This window comes from Drosophila innubila (assembly GCF_004354385.1).
Source record: "Drosophila innubila isolate TH190305 chromosome 2L unlocalized genomic scaffold, UK_Dinn_1.0 4_B_2L, whole genome shotgun sequence".
In the NCBI taxonomy this organism is placed as follows: domain Eukaryota; kingdom Metazoa; phylum Arthropoda; class Insecta; order Diptera; family Drosophilidae; genus Drosophila; species Drosophila innubila.
Genome location: NW_022995372.1, coordinates 12,954,542 through 12,981,460, shown reverse-complemented (window position 1 = coordinate 12,981,460; position 26,919 = coordinate 12,954,542). Strand labels below are relative to the sequence as shown.

Below are 26,919 nucleotides of genomic sequence, written 5' to 3'. Positions count from 1 at the left end.
ATTTTCATAATTTCAAAGGTGGGACCCTTACCATCATCATAGAAACATAGCTTCAAAAGTCGAAAAATAATCAAATTTTCTAAATGAACAAAATTTGAATGCAGAATGAAAATAGAGACCAAACCATGATCAAAATGACATTCCGCTTGAAATTCGGTATAGTTTTGCCAACGTTAGGACAGTTCGAAGTTGCCAAAAAATGAAAATGTTAGTTTCGTTTAACGGTTCCGATACCGGTGACGGTGTTATTCACTGGAAAATATGTGTTTTAAATAAAAATAAATTTTTATTTTAAACATTTAATAACAGCAATTATATTAATCGAATAATTTAAACGTAAATACATACACGTACATATCGGCATTCCATTACGAAAGTTAATGTTATTTATAAAAATCTTTCGATATTAAACAATAGTTAAAATTATATAAAAGGAAAAAGCTGAATGTTAAAGAAAAAGTATCAAGAAATTCTGCTGTGCAAAACATTTTCTGGTACAAATAAAGTTTTAGCAGTTAATTGTACATAATTTCCTTCTCTTATAAACAATATTGTAGAAGGTACAAACATTTCTCCTATTTAAGATATTGTCCAACATTAATTATTATCAGGTATAAGTTAAGAAATGTTTATGTCGTATTCTTAACTTTATTATTATTTGATTTTTTAAATTTTATAAGCATTTTATACCTTAAAATGTATTGTTTTTCTAATACGTAAGTTGGTTTTATATCTCATAGATATTCAAAAAAAAAAAATAAATATTCCTAAATGATAATTTTATTTGAGTCTGTATAATCAGTACTTTGGTGTATTCAATTATATCTTTCAGATGTTTAACAATACCTATCTATAATTTGTACTAGCTTAAGTCAACATCCTAATCACATTTGTTATTCTTCACCATTTTGGAAAGACGTTCTGTAAATTGTTTTTCTGTATAAGGTTGATTCGCACGCCAGAATTCATTCAGGAGCTGTGCTTGACAACGGCCCATGTTCATCATTGAGCGCCAATCTTCCCCATATTTTGGTTCCTTCTGGTGCTCCAATGGGACGTGAATTGGAGGCAGTGGACAGTTATAGTGTCGCTTGTCAGCATGACGCGGTGGACTTGTTAAATGAATTTGCCGGCACATAAAACACTCAAATCGATGGAAAAGCGAGTGTTCATCGCTTTGCTGATCGCTTTTAATGCTATAGGTACGGGTGATAAGGTGATTCAATAGCTTCTGATTATCGATGCCCTGGCGACGTTTCACCTTGTGTGCCAGATAGGACATGTACTCGGTATCATTATCAGCTAATTGGTTTAAAAAGGCGGCCAGTGCGCCAGCATTAGGAAAATCATCAATATAAATTGCAGATTTATTTTTGGGCTGCCAATCCTTAAGAGGAAAAGAATCGAATTAAAATTTGTAAGCATTTTAAATGTATTTATATTTACGCGTATGCTAGGAGATCCAAAGTAGATGGGTATAACGCCTATCATGAGAGGACGCCAGAATTTCTCCGTGATGTAATCCTCGCAGACGCCATTCTCAATGGCAATCATGAACTTGTAGTGCGCCAGAAAGCGCAACAATTCGGGTGAGTACAGATTGTTCAGATAGTCCTTTTGTAGGCTGAATAAAGACACATATGTAAATATAACTTTAACAAGAGAGAAAGGTTCCCAATGGAACTCCGAAGATTAAATACCCTTGCAGAGCCCTTTATACATTACACATTTAGTGACTAGAATTATAATACACTCTGCAAAGGTGTACATTGACCTTAACCGATTGCAAAGAGCCTCACCTGTCTGGAAGATCACGATTGTGCAGACAGCCGCCATAGGAGTCCACCTTCATGTGCTTCATCAGCTCACGCACATAATCCTCCCTGCCGGACATGGTGTTGCAATCGGTTTGCAGGAACACCACAGAGGCCAGACCGCCATTGAACTGAAAGGCTTGCTTGCTGAGATGGCCCGTATGATAGTCAAGTTGGGTGAGATCGCTGACCTGGGGCAGATACTGTGTGGTCAGTGGCATATCACTGTATCTGCTGAATGTGGACGTATAATTAAAATGTTGCAGAAACTCATCGTGTGGCACGTAGGGCACATTGCGTGGTGACTCCTCGTGCAGCATTGCCCACAGATGCCGGCTGCTGCGCGGCATTGGAAAGTCGTGTGGTTTCATATTGGATGCATAGAAAAGTATGACCTGCAAAGTAAGAATGAATAAACAATTATTTGATAATCTATAAAGGGCGGAAGTAAACTTCCGGTTTCCTTGGTTATACAAACAAGCGATTCGGATAAACGCTGGCGATTGTTGGTGACGCGACATTTGCTGAATCCGCATTGACGTGTCTCGTCGTACTTCCAGTGCATGTCATCCGTCCACCAGAGCAGCTCCGGCGTGAAATCCTTAATGCTATCCGATTCAATGTGCGAAATATACCAATATATTACAAATATAAAGCACAGCCAGATTAACGACAGCAACACCAATTGCAAGCGACGATTCCGCCATGGACGCATCCTTCATTTGCCTAGCTATCTAAAGTATCTTTAACGCTGAAGCAGACCCTTGTTATCAATTTAACAATCGAATCACTGCCCAATTCAAATGCACGCGCGCGATTCCTTTTTTGTTCGCTGAAATTGCGGCTATTTTCGTTTTCTGTGGGGCTTTCAGTGCTGGAAATCGTTTTTGGTAGCTAGGTAGTCTCGACACGGTACGATTTATTAATGTTGGCATGAAATGCGATATGTCAAACTGGCTGTAAAGATGACAGGAATAACATTGATAGTAACAAATGTTACTAACATTACAGAAGCTGTAGCAATAGCAGAAAAATTTACTTTACATTAACATTACTTTAACATTACACCGGAGTCATTATGCAAAGTCGCAAAATAGTTTTGTTTTGCAAAATAAGTAAAATGGACTCAACTAATTTTGAGATTCTCGAGGCTCAGGTCCTGAAAAACAAGTTAAGCAACATCAAGAAATAACTATATCTTATAATCTGTGAGCTTGATTTCTTATTTTTCCGCATTTATGTATTTGTCCAATTCAAAGCCTCATTAAATATCACACATTATTTATCCAGAATTCTGTGCCGTTCACACTTGGACACACTCAAGTTGTCGAATCGTGCACTCAATGCAGCTTATCGTAGAATAAACGTGCACTGCCTCCGCCAAACTCTTAAACGCTATACAGCACTGTCGCTCATCATCATATTATTGTTTCGTTTGCATTTGCTCAATTTTAGCTAAAATCGACAACAAATTAAATAAATCAAATGAAGTATGCTACATATAAGTAATAAATATTTAATAAACGAGCAATAAACGACAAATCATCAAAATGCTACATTCTCGCTTAATGCACAAAAGGAGAAACAAAAACAAATATTGACATAACACGTCAACGTTTGCGGCGAGAATTTGACGACGACGAAAGTAAAAGCGAAAACTATACACAAATTTTATACGGGGTGCGTCTAGTTAAAATTAACTAGGTAATAAATATATATATATTTTAAGTTGATAAGTTCACACACCGCACAGTTCCAAAAACGATAAGTATGTGTTATGGCAGCAGCAACAACAACAACAGCAACAAAAACAACATTGGACAATGAGGAGAGGAAACAATTTGTGACTTCCAATGGCAATAACTCCATAAATGCGCCCAGCTGGCAATCCTGCTATTATTGTACACGCGAGAATTTCAAAAACATTGGCGAGTTTGTCACGTGAGTAATGCAACTTAATTGGGGGATGCCTGAAATAGATTTTGATTTCACGATCAGCTGCTGCTCCATGCCAAAAATAGACAGTGTGCCCAGAACAATGGAGGGGAAATCTGGTCACACTTAAAGATTTAAAGTAAACAGCGAGCTGTCATTTTTTTTAAAAGAAAAAACTCTTGTTTTATTATTTTTATTTTAAGTATCAAAAAATAATTAGAACTATTCTGTGACTTATTTTAAAATAATAAAAAACTGCTATTAAGTGAAGTATTATTTCGAATGCTTTAGTATGAACAAAACAATATGTGCTATTTTGAACTTTTGTTTTTATAAAAAAGTTATGTTTTTAAAGTTATGACCAAAAAGAAAAATATACATTTTAATGTATTTGTAATGTCAGGAAAAAGTTTTAAAGAAATAATAATAATGTTACTGCAATATTGTTCCATATGCCATAATTGCTGGTTTATTTTTTATAGGCATCTTCGGAATCGTCATTGTACGCGGGAGGGAGGCTCCTTTGTGTGTCGCTATGGTTTCAATGGTGTGTGCGCCTCGTTGCCGCTGGACGGTGTCTCGGATCGCGACTATGATGCACATGTGGCCAAGTACCATGTGAATCAGCTGACGCGGGAGCTGCCGCCGGAATGGGGCGTCTATTCGGCGGCACAGAATCTGCCGGCGGTGCTCAACGATCCGCAGCGCGGCAAGCAGAGTAATCTCTTTACTAAAAAATGGGGCGAGCATTTTGTGGAGCGTGTACACACTCCGGGTAATCCCCGACTGCCGGACATTACACATGCCGATTTTGCTGTCTACCTGGGCAGCATCGGGAAACGTTATCGCTGGCACGAGCGTCGTCAGCAACAGCAGCTGCAGCAACAACAGACGCCGATAACAGCAACAGGTACGAATTCCAAATATTTTGGTATGAAAAAGTCTTACAAAAACAAAAAAATAGTAGAAATTAGGAGATTCAACTAAGAAAAACATCCAGGGAACAAATATTTAGAAACTCAAATAAAGAAAAACATTTAGATAACAAAAATATATAATTGATATTTGGTATTTAAAATGTATATTAAACGAAGAAAAAACCATTATTTATATTAAGTATTCCTTATTTTCGATTTCCAATTATATTTTCAAACTGTTATCTATTAATTAACTTTGTTTATTCAATAATGGTTTTGAAATTTCTAGTAATTTTTTATCGAATTTCTGATATTCTTCTAGGGAATCCCACAACAACACCTGAGCATTTAAGTGCCGTGCCCGTGCCGGAGATCTTTCTGAAATCCCAGCTCCAGCTTCATCATGCTGCAACCTTTGCCCAAGTCTTTCCCAGCTACATGCAATCGGAAGCCAGCTCCAAGCTGGAGCGTCAGCAGACGGGTAGACAGCTGCAGGAGCAGCTCTCCCATTATCTGGACATTGTGGAGGTGAGGATAGCACAACAGGTGTCCCAGAAATCGGCGGCCTTCTTTCATGCCATGACCACACAGCATGCGATTCTCGCCGAGATGCAAGAGGCGGCAGAGCAAGTGCGTCAACTGCGCTCCGCTCTCGCCCAGCTGCATGGCAGCGCCGTTGTGGACAGCTTCCGGGTGATGCGTTTTGCGCAGCGGCGACAGCATTATGTGACAACGCTGGACAAGCTGCGCTTAATGGCCACCGTGCACAAGACACAGCCCATGCTGCAGCTGCTCCTGGGCACACAGGATTATGTGGCCGCCTTGGATTTGATCAGTACCACGCAGGAGATTCTGGCAGCGGAACTCCTGGGTGTGCATTGTTTCAAGCATTTGCCCATGCAGCTGGGTGAGATGGAGAAGCTCATCGATAAGATGCTGACCACCGAATTTGAGCGTTATGCGGCCACGGATCTGAATCGTCCACTGCTGGATGGGCAGCTGGAGACGGACAGCGTGTGTGCGGAGGAGGACAAACTGGTGGCCATTGTGATGGGACTGCTACGCAAGCAGAACTTCAGTTTTGTGCAGAGCTATCAACAGGAGGCCATTGCCACGATACGAGCGATCATCAAGCAGCTGCTCATCGAGCTCCTGTCCCGTGGCGATCACGAACTCTGTCTAACGGGTGCCGGCGAGCAATCGCTGGAATTGACGCTAACCGAGTGGCTGGCCATGTTGCAGCGTGCCAGCCATGCCCTGGGCGCCGTTCTCGAGCGGATCAAGGCCGTCGTCTCGATCATGCAGCAAACGGCTGACGCGGCAGCCGGCGGCAGCAGTCCCCAGGAGCACACTGTGAATCTGATCGACTCGGAGGCCTTTCTCAGTGCGGCACATCATGAGCAGCTCAGTGCCCAGCTGCAGCAGCTGCTCCAGGCCGTCTGTCATTATTGCCACGAGCGCTGTGCGAACATTGTGTCCCCCCAGAGCCTGGAACGCTGTGCCGCCAGCGAACAGGAGCTGCTGCAGCTCTCCCAGATTGTCGAGGAGTTTAGCGAGACGACGCTGAGCATTTGTAATGCGAGCAGTGTGCCGCTCCAGCTGGCGCTCAAGGTGCAGGCCTCACGCTATGCACAACGCTTCCATGCGGAGCACAAACAGAAGCTGGCGCTGCTGCTCGATCAGGAACGCTGGCGTCAAGTGGACATACCTCAGGAATTCCAGCGCATTATCGATCGCATGACGGCTGGAGATTATGCCAAGCAGGCGCCACTCGACACGAACCATTTGAGCCTCAATGGAAACGGAGGAGGTGGCGGAGGCGGAGGCGTCGGCGTCATTGGCAATCCCGTGCTGCTGGTGGAGGGAAAACAACCCTTTGTCCTGGTAAGCGTGGCATTGCTCCTCATCCAAATGCTGTACGAGTATGGAGGCAGTGCCCAGAGATTGCCACTGCTCGCCAGCTATCATGCAAGGAATGTGGTGGATCTGTTGCGTTGCTTCAACTCCCGCAGTTGCCAGCTCATCATTGGAGCGGGCGCAATGCGTGTGGCGGGATTAAAGACCATCACCAGCACCAACTTGGCCTTGGTTTCCCGTGCTCTGCAGTTGGTCCTGTATTTGCTGCCGCGACTGAGGGAACACTTTGAGAGCATGAGCGGATACGAGGCCATCGAGCGCGATTATCAGGGTCACATCAAGGAGATCGAGCACAAGATCCATGGCATTGTCTCGGAGCGCGTGACGGCACAGCTGGAGGCATGGGATGCTCGTCCGCCAATACCATCGCAAACCTTCAGGCACATCTCGAGGCATTTGGTCAAATTGCATGAGGCAATTGCGGGTGTGCTGCCAGAGATGCAAATCCATGAGATCTATGGCGTAGTGCATCGCAATTTCAAGGATAAACTGCGGGAACAGCTGCTTAAGCTCAACATCTACAACAATGGGGGACCACAACATGGAGTGGTCACCTCTGAGTTGACCTTCTATATGGAAACATTGCGTACGCTTAAAGCGCTGCCGCCTTCCCAACTGGACAATGGCATCCTGGAGCACATCTGGCTTTACTGAGTGCGGTATTATTCCAATTGCAAATTGGATTTTCGAAATTCATTTTTAGCAATCCAAATAGTTTTCTTAGTCTCTGTTGTCCCGTCCCCGTGTCCTTGTTTTTATTTCCTAATTTTATTATTTATCTAAGCGTATGAAATTTGTACTTTTGCAATTGTATATTATAAGTAGTTATTATGTTAATCCTTTGTTGAACTTTATTAACAACTAAGACAATTGATTAAATGCGACAACATAACTAATAAAATTGCTTAATATTATTGGGGTTTTTTGTGATACATTAGATCTTCAATATCTTAACATCTAGATACATTAAAAACATTTTAATACACATCAAAAGACAAGACACTTAACATAAATTTACTACACTTTAACAATTCATTTATAGCTTAAACTAAACTTAACGTAACTAAACTAAAGAGTTTTGGCTTTAGAATAAATCAAAATCAGGATCAAATACAATTGGCAATGGCAATGGGATATCTAAAATATCAGTTATATTATCTTCAGCTACATAGCTCTTATATTTTATAGGTTCAAGCTCCGAGTCAATCTTGTACAAATTCGGATAAGGGCATACATCATTATTATTAAGGATTTCCTCCTCCGAATCCCCTGAATGGTTTAGAAGTTTATCTATAAGATCTTCGCTTAGGAATGGTTCCGACCAGTTTTGGGATATGGCTAAAAAAAATATAGATTAATTAAGAAAAAAACATATTCTTTGTTTGCAATAAGTGCACTCACGTTTGTGGCAATTGTTTAAACAATTTTCGCTGGGAAAGTCCATTAAATCGAATAGATCAAAGTTGTCTTTGGCAGCTGCAGACTTGGCATAAATACCACATTTAGGAACTACATCGCTATTGATATCTCCTTTTGAAAGTCCATCGATGGGATGCAGTGCATTCTTGTTGTTGTTGTGTTGCTTGCGGTGTTGTTTTTGTAGCGTTTCCTTGCAAAGCGAAAGTTTTGGCGCGCAACTTGTGGGTCGAACAATTTGAAAGGCGCCTTTAAATGGCGTTATATTCGGCTTGTTGTTGTTGTACATCACATTGTCCAGTTTGCTCAGCACCATCTTCCTTGCCGACGCATTGTCGCCCATTACTTTTCTGTTCGATCTCGAAAGCACTGAGCGCCAAAGGAAAATGTTAAAAAGATATATAAATACAGATGTATTTCCACCATACAATAGTTTTGCTTACCATGCGTGCCAGCATTTTCGTCGTCCACAAAAATCTGTGCCATTTTTATTGGTGTAATTTATTATTTCAAACTGCTTTGCGCTTTTTTTCTTTTTTGTTTATTAACAATCACAAAATGCCCCCAAGCTACTTTTCTTTTGTAAAACTTTTTACACAAAATCGGCGTCCTTAAGCCGAGGGTTGCCCATCCGGAAAAAGTTTCCGATCTGGTTTTATTTTTTGTACTTAAGAAAAATAAGTACATTTCCAAAAATGGGTATTCTTAATTCTTGTACCCATTTTCGGATATGATTTTTTTCTTGTTAAATTTTATAAAATTATTATTTTATTGCAAGGTTATTGCATTTTCAAATTTGCAATATTTACAAATTTACATTTAAAGGTGATTCAGTATTTAATGACGTTACTCCTCATTAGAAATTTGCTCCTCCCTTAACATCTGCAAACGCGCGCAGTTTGATTTTTTTTTGTTTTATAGCAATAATTTGTCAAAATAAAAGTGGCTAGTATTTTGTTTTTTTTTTATAGCAATTTCAGCTATTTTTCGGATGCTTTCAAGACAGAAACAGCAACTTTATTCCTCTAAAAAGTTGGAAACAGTGTGAAAGACTGCAATCTGTGTGTACAGAATTTACTCAGCACTCCTCGATTAACAGAAATTCAACCAGTGCTGCCAACTTTTTATGGTAAAAATAGCAATTTCTGGCTGAATAACATCTAAATTTGTTTTTGGGTGCACAGATATGGAAATACATAACTAAATACGTATTTAAAATAGACAGCGTCCTTTCAAAGAGCAATATTTGAATTTAGTTAGCAATCGAACTCTAAACATATCCAGAACTAGCTTTAAAATTGATAAGTTGGCAACAGTGGTCAATACTAAACAACAGAAAACAGAATGTAAATATACACTCAAAACAGCAACTGTTAACTTAACATAGGGTGAGGGTAAACGAATTGTTTTCATGATTCTCTCTTGAGTCCAAAAAAAACCTTTGAACGTGTAGGACGTGCGTCGATGTTGATGATAGTTCGTTGAAAGCCGTGGGTGACTCGTCGTTGCGTCGCGTGTTTGTGTTGGTTCTCAAAATTTTTGGAAAATAGCTAATAGAAAATTAAAATATGTTTATGCAACGTGAATCGTATCAATTGGTGTGCTCACAACTTCTATAATTCACTAAAGCAACAGCCGGAGAGCGTGAGTGCCAATTGCAAGACAAAATGGCTGCATTTCATCGCATTTAATGCGCGCACAAAAACAACAACACAAGAGAACAACGAACACAAAGCATAAGCAAACATGTAAGTATGCGACTGTGTGTGTAAGTGTGTACATATATGAATTTATGTTTCTCTCTGTGTGTAAGTGCTTGTGTGTGAGAAATAAGCAATGAGAAACAAAGCGGCATAACAACGTTTAATTAGCACTACCAAAACTGTGAAATGCAAATGAAATTAAACAACAAATACTAAAATCACACCTTAAATGTTTTTTATAATGTTTGTTTAAAAAGACTGATGTTAAACGTATCTGTGTGTGTTAATTTCTTGTTTATTTGGGCTCTGCAACAATAACAAAATATAAGCTCATTTGGAGCATTCAACCACATAAACAACATACAAATTCTATGCAATTTCAATGAGTCTGCGCTCTTTTGTCGTGCTCTCTCTCTCTCGCTTGCTCGACTTAATCTCTCCTTGCGCGCGCGCTCTGTTTGTTAATTTGAGTGAGTTCAAGTTGTGTGTTGAGTGTTTTATTTGATGTTTCTATGATTTGCACTCATTCTTAACTTTGTTAGAGAGGAGGGTAATTGTGTGTAGTGTTGTTGTTGTTCTTGTTTGTAATTATAAAATATTTAATCCGTATTTCTTACAATACGAAAAAAATACATATGCTCAATGCATGTGTCTGTCTCTTTCACACAAGACGATTAGCCACAGTCTTGAGACTAACAAGAACAACAACACACGCAAGCAACAGCTGCTGCATTCTCAACACTCCGCTTACGTCTTTCTACGCTTCTTACTTTACAGCACTGCTACATCAACAACAACAACAAAAACATCCAGTGTTGGGCAAAGACGACAAAAACAGCAACAATATTAATAATAATAAAATATTTTAAATTGTGCATTTTAATTTGTAATTTTTTTTCCTTTCGATTTTTCTTTTCAATTATGTTTAACACGCGCGCGAAAAAGTAAATTGAGAAGAGCAGTAAAAAGTAATGCATAAAAATCGTAAATCATAATACATAGAAATTTATAGTGTACGTGACGGGTGTAAAAATAAAATCAAATAAAAAATACAAAATCATAAAAAATAATATCAAATAGTGGCAGTCCAGCAATTCGTGCGTGCAAAAAAAAAAATAATTTAAGTGTGTAAAATTTTATGGTCGCTTCGAGTGCGATTTAGCAAATCTGAAAAGTCATGTCTTAAGTGCAAAATAGTTGCAGCCAGTAGTCGGGTAGATTGGATAAACGAAAAGTAAAAAAATAAAAAAACCAACAGCAGCAACAACGACAACGCCATCATTAATTAAATCAACTGCCAGAAAAGTTTAACTCAACATTAACTAAGGCTACACTTGAAGCTAAAAGAAAGAGATTTAAGCATTTCGACACGTTGGATCCCATTTACATATAATGTCATCAACATGTGGATTAAATATGGTTTTCATGTCGATCATTTTCATTATCATCGTAAATGGTGAGTACTAAACTAAATAATAAGTATTAAAATATCAATTCGTATTATATTTTGTATTTATTTATCTTTCAAATTTATATTTCTTACAAGTTGATTATAACAACAACATATTCATATTTTTAAATTTGTTTTTTTTAAAATTTTGTTTACATTTTAAATTTTGTTATTAGTATTTTCCCGCCTGATTTTAATTAATAAACAAAAATATTTAATAAATAAGTTAACCTTTTATATGCTAATTTGACGTGTGTCAATTGTATTAATGTCGAAAAGTCTTTTCCAAATATATCAAGAGCTGTCTTGTCTTCTGTAGATTTCACAAGAGAGTCGCCGCCGTCTCTACAGCTTTTGTATGACTCATTTCAAGCGTTGATTCAACTCAATTTCAAAGAGTTTCAGTTTCGCACAGGGCGCGCTTTGTTATACCAGACTGAGACAAATAAGCTGGAAATCAAACATACATACGAATATTTATATAGACGATTGTACATAAGTTAGATAATTATCTGTTTTGTGCTTGTGCTACCATATAAAAAGTCACAACTGGTTCTTATGCTAGTCGAGACCTTGACACCTGCGGGCTAACAAAATGAAGCCATTGTTGCACATCAAAGGCATGTTTTAACTATAAACTTCAGAGTATAAACTTTATACTATAAAGTATCGAACGTTGTGTACACATTTCAAAGTTTGTTGTAAAGTTGAGGTCGCAACAATGTTGTTTTATTTATTAATAGATTATAATCAAGCAATCAAACCGAAGCAAATGTCGGTTAGGGTTTCGGTTCCGGTTCGTAACGGTGCAGCAAATGAATTTTGAAACATTTTAATATGTTAAGATTCGTTTTATAATAAAATGACATCAAAATAAATAGCTACCCCTAGCACAAAAAAAAATGTTGATCGAATTAAATTATTTGAATGCAGAATGAATTAAGAGGCCAAATAATGATCCAAATGACATTCTACTTGAAAATCGGATAAGTTTTGATCAAGCTATGACAGTTTGAAGTTGGTCACACTGCGGATTTAGCCATTTTACAAGTCCAAATTTTTGTTCAATCTACATGATTTTTTACAAAATAATGAAAGGTCTCAGAATCAAGTTCCCCTGATTAAAATAAAAAACAATTAAATGTTGGAAAAAAATGACTGAGTGCTGAAATATTTAAGCAATTTAAACACAAAAGAAAATTGTTATTACAAGTTTATTTTGAACTATTGTTATTTGAACGTAAAATATTGAATGTAGCAAATGTGACTGTCATGTGTAAATCCTGCTAATAATTTAGAGTTAAGGCAAATTTAATTCAATGAATTTCCCCAAAAAAAATATATGAGTAACTCCGCCTCCAGTTGCCATGTAAAGCTCCCCAAAAAAACTAAATCCCTGCTCATAAATCTCTTCGGCTCTACACACATACACATACAGACACATACATATACAGACACACAAATAAGTAAAACGAGTAAATGCAGTCGCAAAGAAGCAACGCTAAAAGAAGGAAGGAGAACAAAGAACAATGCCAAATAATTAGGAAAGTGGGTACTAAAATTATAAGAGTACCCAACCCGAGCGTTACCCCCTCCTTCACACTACCCCACTTCACCACAAAACCCCAGCAGTCAACATTGCCTCGGCTTCGCCCCCCGACTTACGCCTCTGCACAGTGTGCGTAATTATTTTGGTTGTACTCGCGTTGCTTTTATTAAAATGTTAACTTAATTTCTGCATGATTGAGCATTTATTTCAATGTTATTGTCTATAGGTCTCGGGCATTATGTGAAATGTCCTCCCCCGTTTTACCCATGTTTTGTTATTATTGTTCATTTGGAATTATTATGGGTTGCGTTCACTGTCAAGCTCCAATGGGTGGTACTATAATAAAGATTTCGATGTGTGTGTTTGCGTACTCAATTTCTGAAGAGAAATCCTTTAAACTGCTTTTGGATATTCAATTTACAATTCGTTTGAATTCAAAAAGTAATTACACTACATAAATCTGCAAGATATATATAAATAAGCCTATAAAATTCCACATTAGTAGATTAATGTAGAAGAAAATTGTACATATTCAAGAATAAAATTAAAATAATAATAAATAACGCGACGGCACATAATATAAAAACACTATAACTAGGTTAAAAGAATGCTTAACATTATATTAATAAATTGAAAAGCTCAAAATATTTCCTTTAAGGATATATTTTGTAATATTTCGATAAAAATTCAGATTTTAAGGAATATCTAGTAAATAAAGAAAAACAAGTTGCCTGTAAGTGGCAAAAAATAAAAAAAATTAAATAGATTTTATCTTAGTTTAATAAAAGTGGAAAGCACCTTTAAAAGTCCTATGCGAAATGTCAAAACCCTTTTATTTACAAAAATAAAAAAATATATCTCCCAAATTACCAATTAGAACGTTACAACAGTCCCAAAATACTAAATAAATTATGTAGTGCGGCAAACAAAAGCCACTTGCCTTAATTTGTTGGCTAAGCATTACAAAATACGGGTGGTCAGTTGCCAACCAAACGAACTACAACTACTCAGCTAATTAGCAGTGTGAAGAAAAAAACATCAAGGAGAACAATAAATACAACAACATTTGTAAACCATGTAAAAACCGGTTAATCCACTCAATGCCGGCTAATCTAAAAAGCAAAAGAAAATTTCGCATTTTGTACAAAATGTGCGCTTTGTTTGTTTTATTTTGACTTGAATCGAGCAAAAGGTCAACGTCTTGAATATCGAAGACTTTAAGTATGTATATACACATATATATATGTTGGTTTGTTTGTCTGTTGCATGGGCTGTGCCAATAATCAGAAAACCATACATAAGAAAAAACATGCTGAGCAACAGATACAGATACTGATACAGCTACAGATACGAATGCTAGTAGATACAGATACAAAGTTGTGTTTCTTTTTCTCTCTCTCTCTCTTTAGATCTCACGCTCCGCTTATCTGGCATCTGCCTTCGCCTTTGCCTTCGCCTACGTTTGTGCCTTCAATCTTGACCAAGTGACCACAACAGAAGCGCAACAAATACACAACACGTATATACAGCATGAGCAACAGTTTCAGATACTCTATAGAGTACAAATACTCGTTTTACTTATCAGACAGCTTCCACTTATTGCTTCCACTTTGTGTAGTCATCTTTGTTCTCCCTCATCTTGTTTTGTTTTGTTCTTGTCATTGAGTTTCGAGCTAAACTTTCTTACGCACGGCATGAATCATTCAAGTTGATTGCCTTTTGTATTGAGACTCTTACTATGTAAGAGTTTTCGGGATCGTAAGTCCAGCAAATTTCTTAAAAATCAGAATATGTTATAAAATTATAAAATGTGTTAAAGACGATTTTAATTATGATAAAATTACTTTACTTATTCATTAATAGAATTTCGATAATGCAGAATTTATTTTCTTCTGGATTTTATTTTAATTAGTCAAAATATACTTTTAATTTTTATCTTTTTATCAATTCAAAGCAACTTTTTTTTTTTATTTAATATTACATATTAATGGGAATTGAACAACATTTTTAAAACTAATTACAGTGTTAATGGATGCGATGAAAGAGAAGGTCGAGTGAAATTTATGTGAACTTGAGGAAAGTAAACGTTGTATAAAAATGGAAATAAATGGTAGCAAATAAATATCAAAAATGAAGCACGGGAGCTAAAATTATAAATAGAGATTTTACCGTTGTTATTTAAATACTTCATAGAGACAAATTAAAAAAAAATACGAAATAATAACCAAGATAATTGTGCGATTTAATCAAATTACTTAAATAAACAAATAAAAATTCCGTTATTTTTTTTTTATGATCCTATAGCATTCCAAAGCGCTGGGAATGTCTTTGTCAATGTTTTAAAAATATCATATTGCAATTATAAAGTTTTAAAAGGGCATTTGTTGTTTTAACAACAACAAATAATTGTGCTTTTTGTAATAAAGCGCTTTAATTAATAAATATGCAAGTGACATGATTTATAATTATTATTCTTTCTCGCGTTAATTATAACAACAATAAAACAAGAAAAAAATTATATAATCACAATCAATTTTTTTTTTAAGGCGCAAAAATTAATTTAATAAAAAAATTCAATAAAAATTATACTGTCGTTTTTATTCAACTCAAATTACTAATTAATGAAAATACGAAGTAATGCATTTTGTGTGATTAAACAATAAATGATATCACTTGGTAAGATTCAAATCTTAAAGTGTAATGCATGAGATCATTTCTCAAGTAATTGTAGTTAAGGAAGCCATGAATATTTATGGAGTAATACCATTGCAAATGCGTAGACGAGTGTATTTTTAATTTATGCAGTCTGATTAATTGAAACTTGTTAGTTTGCTTAATATATATACATATATTATTATTTTATTTAATATTTATTTAAATTTAAAATCTTTTGTTGCATACTGCTTATACATATTCTATTTATTGGTTGTTAGCAATTTACGTCCGCTTAATTTTTACGTGAAATACCCGTGAATACACTTACGATTCGTCATGTAAATTGTATTTATAACAGGCACTGTAATAATTGTAAGTTTTATTATAAGACTCAAGAAATATTTATTATATTTTATTTTTATTATTTTACTTGTGATTACTTTTAAGCAAAAAAATTCAACTAAAAATAAATACTTATTTTTGAGCAAAAAAATAAAACTCATGACATAATGATTATTTTGTAAGTTTTATTTTTTTCAAAACTCAAGTTGTTATTTTGACTTTTATATGGAATTTTAATTTTTTCAATTGGACAAAACAAAATAATTATTATTTACCGTCCCTGATTTATATCTACTTATAGGTAGTTAGATCTGCACCTTACTTTAATGTTAGCTGGGAATACTTGTAGATACATTGACAATTCGGCATGCAGCGCAAGTTTCAAAAGCCAATTGAATCAAATACAAACAAACATACTCCTCAACTGAATGACCTCCCGATCTAAATGTTGCAAGCCTCAAGGGAAATCTTTAAGCTCAGCTGCCGTTGCTTAATATTTTTTTATTTGATAAGCAGCTGCCGTTTAACAGAAAAGTTTTGTATATATATATTTATTAATATTAATGTTTTATAAGCGATATGGCTCTGGCAATTTGTCATAAATCATACATGAGGGAATGGGGGCCGAGTTTTAATGAAGATGATGTCAATCGCAAACTCTGCCCACATCGAGAGTTTTCTTGTATCTTCTTTGTTTTATTTGCAGTACGTGTCAAGTGCAACAAACAAACAAACAAACAAACAAACAAACAGAGCGCCCACTTTCATTGGCACACGCCCCTTTCTGTCCCCAATTTCGTTTTTTGGATTCGATTTCCACGTATGATTGACTGCTGCTGCTGGCCCAATATCCCGAGCTATTTGTTTTGTATCTGACAGATACATGCGCATCTAGCTGCAAATGTGTTACAGTCAGCACTCGAAATGCAATGCTAGTTGACATGTATTGTGCTCTACCTGACACACATACTCCTAAACACACACATACGCAAACTCACACGTACACATATAAAAGTATATATATTTCTTTCAGTTATCTGTGAAATACTTTACTGATAAATCCTTTAAGCTGCCTGCATGTGTCAAGCGCAAGGGTTCTTCACAATTGATGAGTAGCTTTAATAAAAGGGCGTGACTTGTTGTAAATAGCGCTGCCACGCCCTCGCTGTGTGTTTGTAGGCGGAGAAATGGAAGGGAGACTTACACGTGTGCGTCGTTATTGTGACAGGTAACATGAATGGGGCGATGCGACATAAGCGCCAGTAACTCTTAAATTGCAATATTCGATGTGCGATGAAAAGATCCCCAAAATCAAAAATTTGAAATGTGATATTTTCTTTTTATTGTTTGTCGTTTATAGGAGACGCTGTAATAAAAGGGGACAACTTTTGCGTTGCTTTGGTTATCCTGTCAATTGTATCTGAATTAAGTGTCGCCGTATGCGTAACTATGGTTACTCTCAATTTCCACCAAAAGTATGTAATGCGTGAAGTGGATACAATATACCGAAATCTAAAAAGTGCCAACGATTTGCAAGAAAATATATATGAACTGCACAAATGTTTTTTGTACATATGAGTAAACATAAATAATAGACAAGCCAATGATTTAAGTACTACATAAATACAAAACAATAATTAAAGTTAGACAAATGAGATAAACGTTCACAATTACAATTTTAGCTAGTTTTAGTCAAGAACCGTAACAAACACAATTTTTTTTATACATTAAATAATTTTATTTTTTTTTATAAACAAAAATTATATAAATAAAAAAGCTCTTAGTTTTTGAATGTGTTTAAAAATAAAATTATTGCATAATATTTAAATTTTTATTAAAAAAATAATGAAATGAATTATTTTAAATGATTTTCAATTTCAGTTCACCATTTCCATTTCTTATGTCATATTTAACATTTCATTTGCTTCTGAGGTAAACCATATAAAATAATTCGGTTTATAAATTCCCCTATGGTCGGTCTGGCCGTCATGGCTCAATTTGATGGCGTGGGAAATGTGGTAAAGGCTTACACTTTAATAATATTACACAGCTAGCTACGTTGCTCTGTATCTGCATGTTTGTGTGTATGTGTATCTATGTTAACGCTATGTTATTCAATAAGGAAGCCCAAGTTGCCAACTAAAAATGCGCCTAAATTAGCTTTTATGTGCAAATTATGCCGCCTCATTATGCCGAATGACCGAAATAACAATCAAAGTGCCTCACATACCAAACACACACATGCACACAAGAAAGGAATGAAAAAATTTAATTAAATTATTAAAGCAACGCGCGGTAAGCCACAGACAGGCAGATAAACAAATAAACAAACAGCAACAAACAAACAGAAAGAAGACAGACAAAGGCATAAAACTTTTATCAGAATGCGAAAGGGGAGGAGAGGGTAAGGAAAGGCCAAAAGGGAACAAATAATGAAAGTCAAGTCGAGTTACGAGCCAAAACACAAACAAACATCGGACATCGTGAAGCTGCAGATACATTATGCACAGACTCTTAGGCGTGGTAGATACGAATGTGAAATGATGCTGGAAAGGCTCAAAAAATAAAAGAAATGTGTTCTAGAAAACAGGACGAGACTGATCGACTACAAGATGCGCTGTATTGTAAAGTGTTATACATTTTTTATATTTATATATATATTTATAAATTACATTATATATTTTATATAAAACTCTTTTTTATTTTCTTTTTGTATTAAAACCTATATAAAACCTATGTTTTTGCAGGGTATCAAAAATCAAGTATAATTGTTAATAACCCTACAGCATTTGGCATTCAAGTGCCGACAGTTGTTCAGAGACATTCATTTTATACAACACACGGGCAAATTATGTGCATTTATTTTGTTGCCACTAGCAGATACATTTTGTAAGCCCTTAAGATACATTTTACCAAAAGGTGTGTGAGAGAGCAGTCGACAAATCTTTTTTTTTGTTTCAGCTGAAAGAGCACATTAATAAATGTATTTCATTTTCATTTTAAGCAAACTGGCGCCAAATAGTTTCACGTGCAGTCAGCAAAACTTTTGTCTCATCAGCAAATACAAAAAAAAGATAGAAAGAAAAAAATAAAATTTCTTTTCAATGTTTTTTCTAGTTAGTTGTGTATCCTTCACTTGGGGCCAAGGCTTTCAGCAGCACATGCCCTTCAAGCTGATGGGTATATGAGTATTTCAGAGAACTTAAATTGCGAATTGAATTATTTTACTTCTTAAAACTATGCAAAAAAAAAAAAACTAAAAACATTATTCAACAAATGCATTATTAATAAGTTTATTGAAATGATTGAAATATTTATATGCCAAATTGTTCAAAACTAAATTTGTTTTGGTAATAACATTTTAATGAAACAATTTAGATAATTTATTAGTTATATTAATTTAGCGCCTAGAGAATAAAAAGTTGTAAGTTTGAAATACTTGAGTGCAGGATAATTATTTAACTATCAAAAATATTATAATTTATGTACCTTTAACTTAAGATCTCATTACTTTTTTTCACTGTAAATAATTAAAAGAGGTATTTAATCAAATAGTAATAAATATTTAACAATCAAAATTAATAATTTAATGTTATATTCTTTATTTATTTGTTTTAACTTTTATACTAATTTATAGAGTATTCATAATTCTGCGTTAGTTTATTTATCACGTCCTTGCTTTGCTCTTTGCACGCATTTTTGCTGCTACTGTTGGCTGTCACTTCATTGTTCTGCTCGATGCCTCCGTCGTTATGCGTTTTCCCCACATTTTTGTCTGTCTCGCAATTTTCTTCTTCTTGGGGTTACGGCTGCAGAAAGAAAAGTGTGCAAACATGATGAGGCGTAAAGGGGGGTCTTTTTAACATTTTGCTTTTATTATTATTGTGTCTGAGGAGTCGTCGACTTTTTCTGCTGCGCGCTTTTTTGGGTATTGTGTGGCTGCGTTCGTTGTCTACAGCTGTGTGGCAAAGTTTATTTTCATTAGTTTTAATGCTGCTCATTATGCTCATGGTCGTCGTCTGGGAGGAGGAGAACTGCCTGTCTATGTGTCTAGCAATGTCGGTGTCTCCAACAGTTACTGTATCTGTATCTGAATCGGTGTCTCTGTATCTGTATCTGGGTGTCGCTTCCCTTTTGCCTTTGGGGCACATTGTATACAGCACGTCGAACTGATTGCTGTTAATTATTTTTGTTGTTGTGGCTCCTATTATTGTCATGACAGTCCCAGACTCACTCTCATTCCCTGACTGAAAATATGTCGATAGATCTACGGTTTGTGTCCCGAAATATTTATATATTCGTATGAATTTTAGACATCGACAACGCGACAAATGTGAATTTTTTTTACCTATGAAATGTTGTCTGCAGGAAATTCAAGTTTGCGTTTTTTTTTTTTTTTTTTTTTTTTTTTACAAAAATTTTGATTTTTTTTAAAGTCCTTACAACCCTTAAAGTTTACGTAAAATCCATTAAAACTAAAATGCCCTAAACAGCTTTATAATTATTTCACTTTAAGCTAATTAATTTGTTATTTGTTGTTAAGTCTTGTTATTAATACGTTCCTTATATCTCCCCTTCTTTTAACATCGTCAAGTTGCGTGCGCCTCATTTTAACGAAATATTTCATCTTTGCGCCATGTCTATAGCAACAGTTTTACCCCCCGGATCGGTCATTATTCGGAATGGGGGTGAAGAATAACTGAAAATACGTTCACGTCGACTAAAAATGCTCACTTGATTTGCATAAAATTGATTAACGAGACGCAATCAACCGCGGGAAACCCTTAAAAAGGGTTAAAGAGATTGAAATTTATTAAGTTTCCTTTTCCATTCCATTCTTTCCCCTCAAAACAGGTTCATCTTCTTGTTCTCTAACTGATTAAATCAGCTGTTACGGCATATTGAGCACGATACACAATGTGCGACTGAAACTTTATTCTTATGAAATTTCGCTTGGCTAGCAATTCTTTGACCAAGTTATAAATTTGTTGGGTGTCGAGTGTTAAGAATTGAATTGCGAACGAGTCCCATGTGTCATGGAACGCTCGTGTGTGGCTTAAAGGCTGAGCACATTGTGAACACATATGCGTTCCATGTGCCAAGGCCATGAAAACGCGGTCTTAATACGAGAATTTTTGCTACCCTTCACAATGCGATGTTTTTCCATTGTTGTCGCTACTGTTGTTGGCTTGTTGTTGTCGTTGTTGTCTGTGGTTTGGTATTTCCGGTTTTTGGGAAAATCCAAGTCAATGACAGAAGCGTAGTCGGCGCAATGGTAATTAGTGGAATAACACAGTCAATGCGAAAAGTGTACGCATACGTTGGTATACATTTTTTGGTGTCTATACCCTGCGACCAATGAAAGGCTATATTTATATATATACATGTATATTTTCTTTTATCAATAAAAAATTTGGTTTGAGCCTGTCAAATAATGAAAATTTAAATTTATATTATTATATTATATTATATTATTATATTATATTATTGTCACATTAATTTGATATAATATCGCACTGACGCCGTCTATCGTATAAAGCGTGTAAGGTATCTTCTGGTGCAGGGTATCTTCCAGTTAAGTACTCTTGTCTAGACTCTAGAGCAATTTTATTTTTTGTTTCAGTTCTTCACTGACAACTATAGCGTTTTATTGTAAACATTTTTTTATATTTTTATTTACATTTCGTTGGACTTTAATATATTTTTCATATGTGCATTTGATATTTACATTGATCTATCGACAGTTCAGTTTTTGCTTATTTGCTGAATATGAATGTATCATATTTTGTTGGGTTAAACTTTTTGGTACTCCTGTTTAAATAAGGGATTAACAAGCACATGCAACACACCGTGTTGGCTTCAAATAATTGTTTATGCATTGCAAAAAATTCATTTGTATATATTTAACGCGATTCAACAGAAAAGTTTCAGTTAAATAAATAAATATGAAGGGCATTAAACGAATTAAATATGAGTGTGTGCTCCATAAATGCATAAAAGGAATATAATAAAGTTGTACAACAGCTGTTAAGTTGCGAATAAGTAGAAGTAACCTTATCAGTCTGTGTAAAATCAGAGATTACAAGAGGCAAGAAATTTGTATCTTTACCAAAAGTATTTTTATTTTTATTTTAAGAAACATAGTTTGATGAACATCAGTTGTCATAGTTATTATATTTTTAACAAGCTGGGGCTTTCGGAAATTTGGTCAAGTTGACAAATCCGAAATGTAAATGTAAATTCACCCAAATCGGATTTCAGTTTTTTCTCTCCGGCTTTCATTTTATTTGAACTTTGCAAGCAATTCATTCGACTGGGGAATAACGTAGGGATTGAATTAAATAGGCGCAGAAAAAAAGCGTAGAAAAACAATGCCATAAAAAAAGCCGAGCATTGCTCAAATACAGTCGGGAAAACATTTTATTTATTTTGTTTTTTCGATTTCTGTTCTTTTGAAAGATATTCAGTATAAAATATTTGGTCAAAGCGATTACCAAACAATTGTGGGCCAACAGTGCCATAAAGTCAGAACAGACGCACGCTTCAGTTCATTTAAATGTGATTTTTGTGCCATGCAGGGAGGTTTAATCTGACAACCCAATTGAACGGAATCGTACTAACTGACTTCACTGACTTTAATTTTCTGTAAAAGTGCGTGTCATCATCATATTCAAGCAACACCATCAACATCAAACATGTAAATCGTTTTAGTAGTCAACACTTGAGTTGCAAATTAAACAACCCTCAAGATAAAACACCTTGAATTATAATACATCGAGCACTATTTGCAAAAATGGCGCAAAAGATAATTTTACAGATAAGAAGGTTTTATTTTAATTATCGTTTCAATTGACAGGGCAATACCTCCGAAAATCTAATCAATTATTTAATAATTTGGGTGCAGATGCTGTTGGTATTTATTTTATGAATACATTTGCATAATAATAAATTTCGGAAAACTTTCGGGCTCGATTTGTCAAGAAAGTTGGTTTATAATACGTATATGTGCAACAGTGATTAAAGAACTTTTAAGAAGTGTTGAACTGTTTATTAACTGTATAGTGGAGAGTAAAACAACAAATAAATTCTTTTATTATTATTTTTTTTATCAAATGAATTAATGTACGATTTCTATGATTTCCATTTCATACAAGTTATTCAATATTACTTTCCCTGAGAGTTTTTGACCAGCCAAATCAGGGTTCCGGTCAGCATTTTTTTTAGCGTAGTTCATGACCCAAAATGTTATTCAAGCCTGAAAATTATCATGAATCTGATTTGTTTGTGGCTATGATTTTCATTTTTTCGCTCTGCTCGAGCGCGTTGCTATGATTTTCCCCAAAAAAAAAAAAAATGTTGAAAAATAACGTTGTGTCCGCTTGTGCATTAAGTTTCTTATTCCCTTTTGTGGGCTGTTTTAATACTATGTATACTTAAATTTAGCAATCAGTAGTATACATAATATGAGGATAACCAAAAACATATAAAACGCTGATCCATCCATATACATGTAAGCAGATCTCTTGCCAGGTGTGAAAACAACTAATGTCTAAGAAATGAAATGTAAATTTTCTTAATCGCCAAAAAAAACGGACAGTCAAAGTTGGTTTAAGATCGATGTAGAGAAACGCTGGAGTTTAATATTTATACTGTAGAGTTGTCAAAAGGGTATTTCTTACTTCTGTCTTTATCTCTTTATTTGCCTCTCTGTCTGTCTGACGGGGGCTTTGAGCATTTTGTCATCATGAAAACTTAATTGAATAATGCCTTTGTTTTCAGCAATATGAGATTGAAACGGAGCGACGCTCTGTTGAAGAGTGTGCTCTCCAAAAAATGTTTTACTGTGCCAGTCATGGTTATGGTGGCATTTTGTTCTTGTTTTTGGGTCACACAATTTCAAGTGACTGTTACTAAAATATATACATATAAATTTATGTGGGCTATTTAGGGGTTAAATTGTGGGGTAGGTTACACACAAATCCCAAAGGGGTTGCAAATGATTTATAATCCATTTTTCTGTGGTTTCTCGTATAAAGACAGAAAATAAACAAAATGTTGGCAAGAAATGTCATTTATCGATAGATATCTTAAATGCAGTCTATACATTATGTATGCCCTTAAAATTTAATTTACAATAACCCCAATATTCGATTATTTTCGCTCTCATTGATTTTTCATATTTATCGTTTATAAGTATTTACTTTCTAGAATCTACACTATTCACGAAAATATTATCAAATTATTTGGATAACAAGCTTAAGTAGTCTTCGTATAAGAAAAAAAATATGTGGAATATTTTTGCAAAAGCGACAATAATTGGATCATGGCACTAACATGCCAATATTTACAAATATTTTAATTCCAATTCTTTATTTAAGACTTCAATATTATGTTAATAGTCATATAAAAAAGGGTTAGATTTATTTGGAACATACTTTTTTGGTGCTCAGCAACCCCAATTTACCTTCGAAAATGAAAAGTTGGTTTATGAGTTAAAAATGTATACGACGTTGAAATAAAATATAACCAGTAGTTATGTATTAACATACAGAATATATAAACAGGGAAAATGAATTTTTTAAAATGTGTAAAATTAATAATGTCATTCATTTAATAAAAAAAAACTAGAAGAAAGCAAGATTTACAGATATTCCATAAAGTTTGGAATAATATTAATAATAATAAAATCTGTAATATAATTTTTGCTATTATTTTAATGACAATCATGTATGATTTGCCCCACTATGAGCTATAAGGGCATCTGTGTATCAGCAGCCTCCGCTCTATAAATATTGACATTGCACAATGCACATGCTTTAAACATTTATTACTTAATACAATTTAATTTCCACGCCATTTGTGCAATGTGCAATGTGCTCCTCGGTTACCATTGTGGCAAAAATGACAACAACGTGCAACTTGCAACAGCTACGACAACGACAACAACGCAGCTGGCTCGCTGCGATACGGCGACCACAATACAGCGACAGAAGCGATGGCAATTTTTTTTTCTTTCTTTTATATAGTACTATTTCCACATTATGTGCCACACATTTTAATGTTGATTTTACCAGGCGACGGGAGTTGACCAAATGGCCTGGAAGCAGCCCCTTTGCCCCCTTCTCTCATGCTGTTGCAACGTAATTATGATACGTGATTATGGAATTCAGCAATTATTATTAATGAAGATTTGTGTATATGTTCACGCATGCTTCTGCCAATTTCATGTAACACACATTGAATTCATATATTACGTTGTAAATTTTAATTAAAGCAACATCAGCTTTACAGACACTGAGGAGTGCCATTGCCATTGTGTATACGCAGCGTTGTTCGTTTTGCAATATGGACGATTAGTTCACAATTGCAATTCGAAACGAAGTCTGGCAATATCTGACAGCTAGCCAGAAACTGTTGCCGTTGAATTGCTCCTCGTCTTCTAATTTAAATGTGCGCATCCAACTTTGAAGCAGTTGGGACCAAAGTGAAATGATGTACGAAATTGTTTGTCTGCTCACAAGTATTAAGTTGAATAATACGATGATACTTCTAAGCTGAGAAATTGAAAGGATCCATTGTATTTGCAAATTGAGTTCACTTCATAGACCGAAAGGAAGTTTAATCGATTTTTATTCGAGTGATGTAAAAAATCTTTATAGCTTTCAAAATCGATAATATAAAACGTATGCATGTAAAATAACACAAAGAAAATAATTATAGTGTTTTTCTTCCTAGTTTCCGACAATTTCAAAATTTGTTAAATAGCATCACTTGATTTTTTATCCAGTTAAGGAGTTTAATGATAAATAATTTATATTTGCAAAATAAATAGCGTTTCCTTTTAGCAGTAAATATTCTTAAATAAATTTAAAGCTAACTTTATGTTTCTTATTGTTTTTGTAAATAATCTGTCAGAGAGACTTAAAGGGCATCAGCAAGCTGTGCAGTCCCTTTATTAATGGACTTTCCAATTGTCATTTCTCTTGCTTAAATCTGCTGCATATTTTCTAGAAAAGAAGTTTGATTCAATTACTTAGCGATATGCACTTAAAGGCAACGGTTAGTGGTAAGAGTAGCAGTTAAAATTAATGTTGGCTTGAGTGCACACGCTGGCTTTACTAGTAATTTACTGTTCAGACAGTGACACACACACAATCAAACTTTCGCACTCAAATATAGGAACACGTACATATTTGCATACCACTTTGACATTTTACTGCAGCTTTTGTATGCAGTTTGCCGGAATGCTTTTTTTTAGCACACGGAAAAGAGAGACAGAGAGGGGGGAAGGGTTGGTGGTTTGGTAGCTGTGGTTTATTCGAGGAAGGGAATTAATGTGCCCGCAGCTAAAATACTGGAAAGACAGCAAGACAAAGGACTGTCTCCTCTGCTGACGTCGCATTCCTGGCCAACCGTTGATATAAAAAAATAAAAATAAAAAAATGTCTAATGAATTAAAATCTGAAATGAATTAGTTTTGTAGCTACAGATTTTGTGGCCGTTGGCAGTTTGTTGCGTATTTGTGTGTGGGAGTTAGAGTGAAAGATTGAAAGAAGGGGACACTGCCATTTTGTCCTTTTGTGTATGGGATTAAGGGATCAAAGGAAAGTGCACATGTGAAGAAATATGCGAGGAAGCGTGAGAAGGCATTGCAAATCTTTGGTTTAATTTCACATAATATTAATACAAATTTACCCACATTTTTTCTAAAGCATTTGTTTTTTAAAATTATAATTTACTTTATTTTCGAAAATTCATGATGAACAGAAAAATCGACTTGTTAAAACAATATTTTTTTAAATTAAATGATAAAGTTGATGATAATTGAAAATTAAGTGTTATACTTAGCATGATTAAATAAATAATTTAGCTTTATACTGCTCCAAAAAGTATGCTATCAAAATAATGTTGCTTAATAATATTCAAGGCTATCAACAAGTCAACAGTTTCTTAACTAAATAAAAACTAGAGTTTTGAGCGCAAATTTCAGTATTCTCGATTCTATTAGACTGTTATCTGACAAGCTTCAACTAAAGTAAAAGCGAATTTTATGGTCTATGATAATTAAACGTTATCGCTTATTGATTTTCATACACCATTATACACATAGATTTATCAAAAATATTATACAATGCAAATGCATAAAATCATTTGAACAACAAAGTTATTGAATTGGTAACACCGCAATAATTGCTTGTTAACAGCAACAATAACTTTGATA

The 26,919-nt window shown here is 35.0% G+C and overlaps 4 protein-coding genes across 4 annotated transcripts in view; 2 read left to right on the top strand and 2 right to left on the bottom strand.

Moving 5' to 3' along the window:
• Window positions 1-758: 758 nt before the first annotated feature.
• On the bottom strand, window positions 759-2,816 carry LOC117781701 (alpha-(1,3)-fucosyltransferase B). Its single transcript, XM_034618507.1, has 4 exons — window positions 2,293-2,816; window positions 1,800-2,209; window positions 1,447-1,624; window positions 759-1,387 (listed from the first exon to the last, which is right to left on the bottom strand). Exons 1-4 carry the CDS (start codon window positions 2,527-2,529, stop codon window positions 881-883), a joined length of 1,332 nt encoding a protein of 443 aa, XP_034474398.1. The 5' UTR covers window positions 2,530-2,816; the 3' UTR covers window positions 759-880.
• Window positions 2,817-3,223: 407 nt separating this feature from the next.
• On the top strand, window positions 3,224-7,474 carry LOC117780912 (vacuolar protein sorting-associated protein 54). Its single transcript, XM_034617605.1, has 4 exons — window positions 3,224-3,494; window positions 3,568-3,755; window positions 4,232-4,659; window positions 4,989-7,474. Exons 2-4 carry the CDS (start codon window positions 3,592-3,594, stop codon window positions 7,235-7,237), a joined length of 2,841 nt encoding a protein of 946 aa, XP_034473496.1. The 5' UTR covers window positions 3,224-3,494; window positions 3,568-3,591; the 3' UTR covers window positions 7,238-7,474.
• Window positions 7,415-8,606, bottom strand: LOC117780913. The gene is made up of 3 exons (XM_034617606.1): window positions 8,443-8,606; window positions 7,985-8,368; window positions 7,415-7,921 (listed from the first exon to the last, which is right to left on the bottom strand). The coding sequence occupies exons 1-3, from the start codon at window positions 8,483-8,485 to the stop codon at window positions 7,668-7,670; spliced, it is 681 nt and encodes a 226-aa protein (XP_034473497.1). The 5' UTR covers window positions 8,486-8,606; the 3' UTR covers window positions 7,415-7,667.
• Window positions 8,607-9,364: 758 nt separating this feature from the next.
• Window positions 9,365-26,919, top strand: part of LOC117782220 (disintegrin and metalloproteinase domain-containing protein 10) — a 119,476-nt gene continuing 101,921 nt past the window's right edge. Inside the window, 2 exon segments of the mRNA XM_034619247.1 lie at window positions 9,365-9,747; window positions 10,480-11,158. Of these exon segments, the coding sequence (XP_034475138.1) occupies window positions 11,095-11,158 (64 nt within the window). The 5' untranslated portion in view covers window positions 9,365-9,747; window positions 10,480-11,094.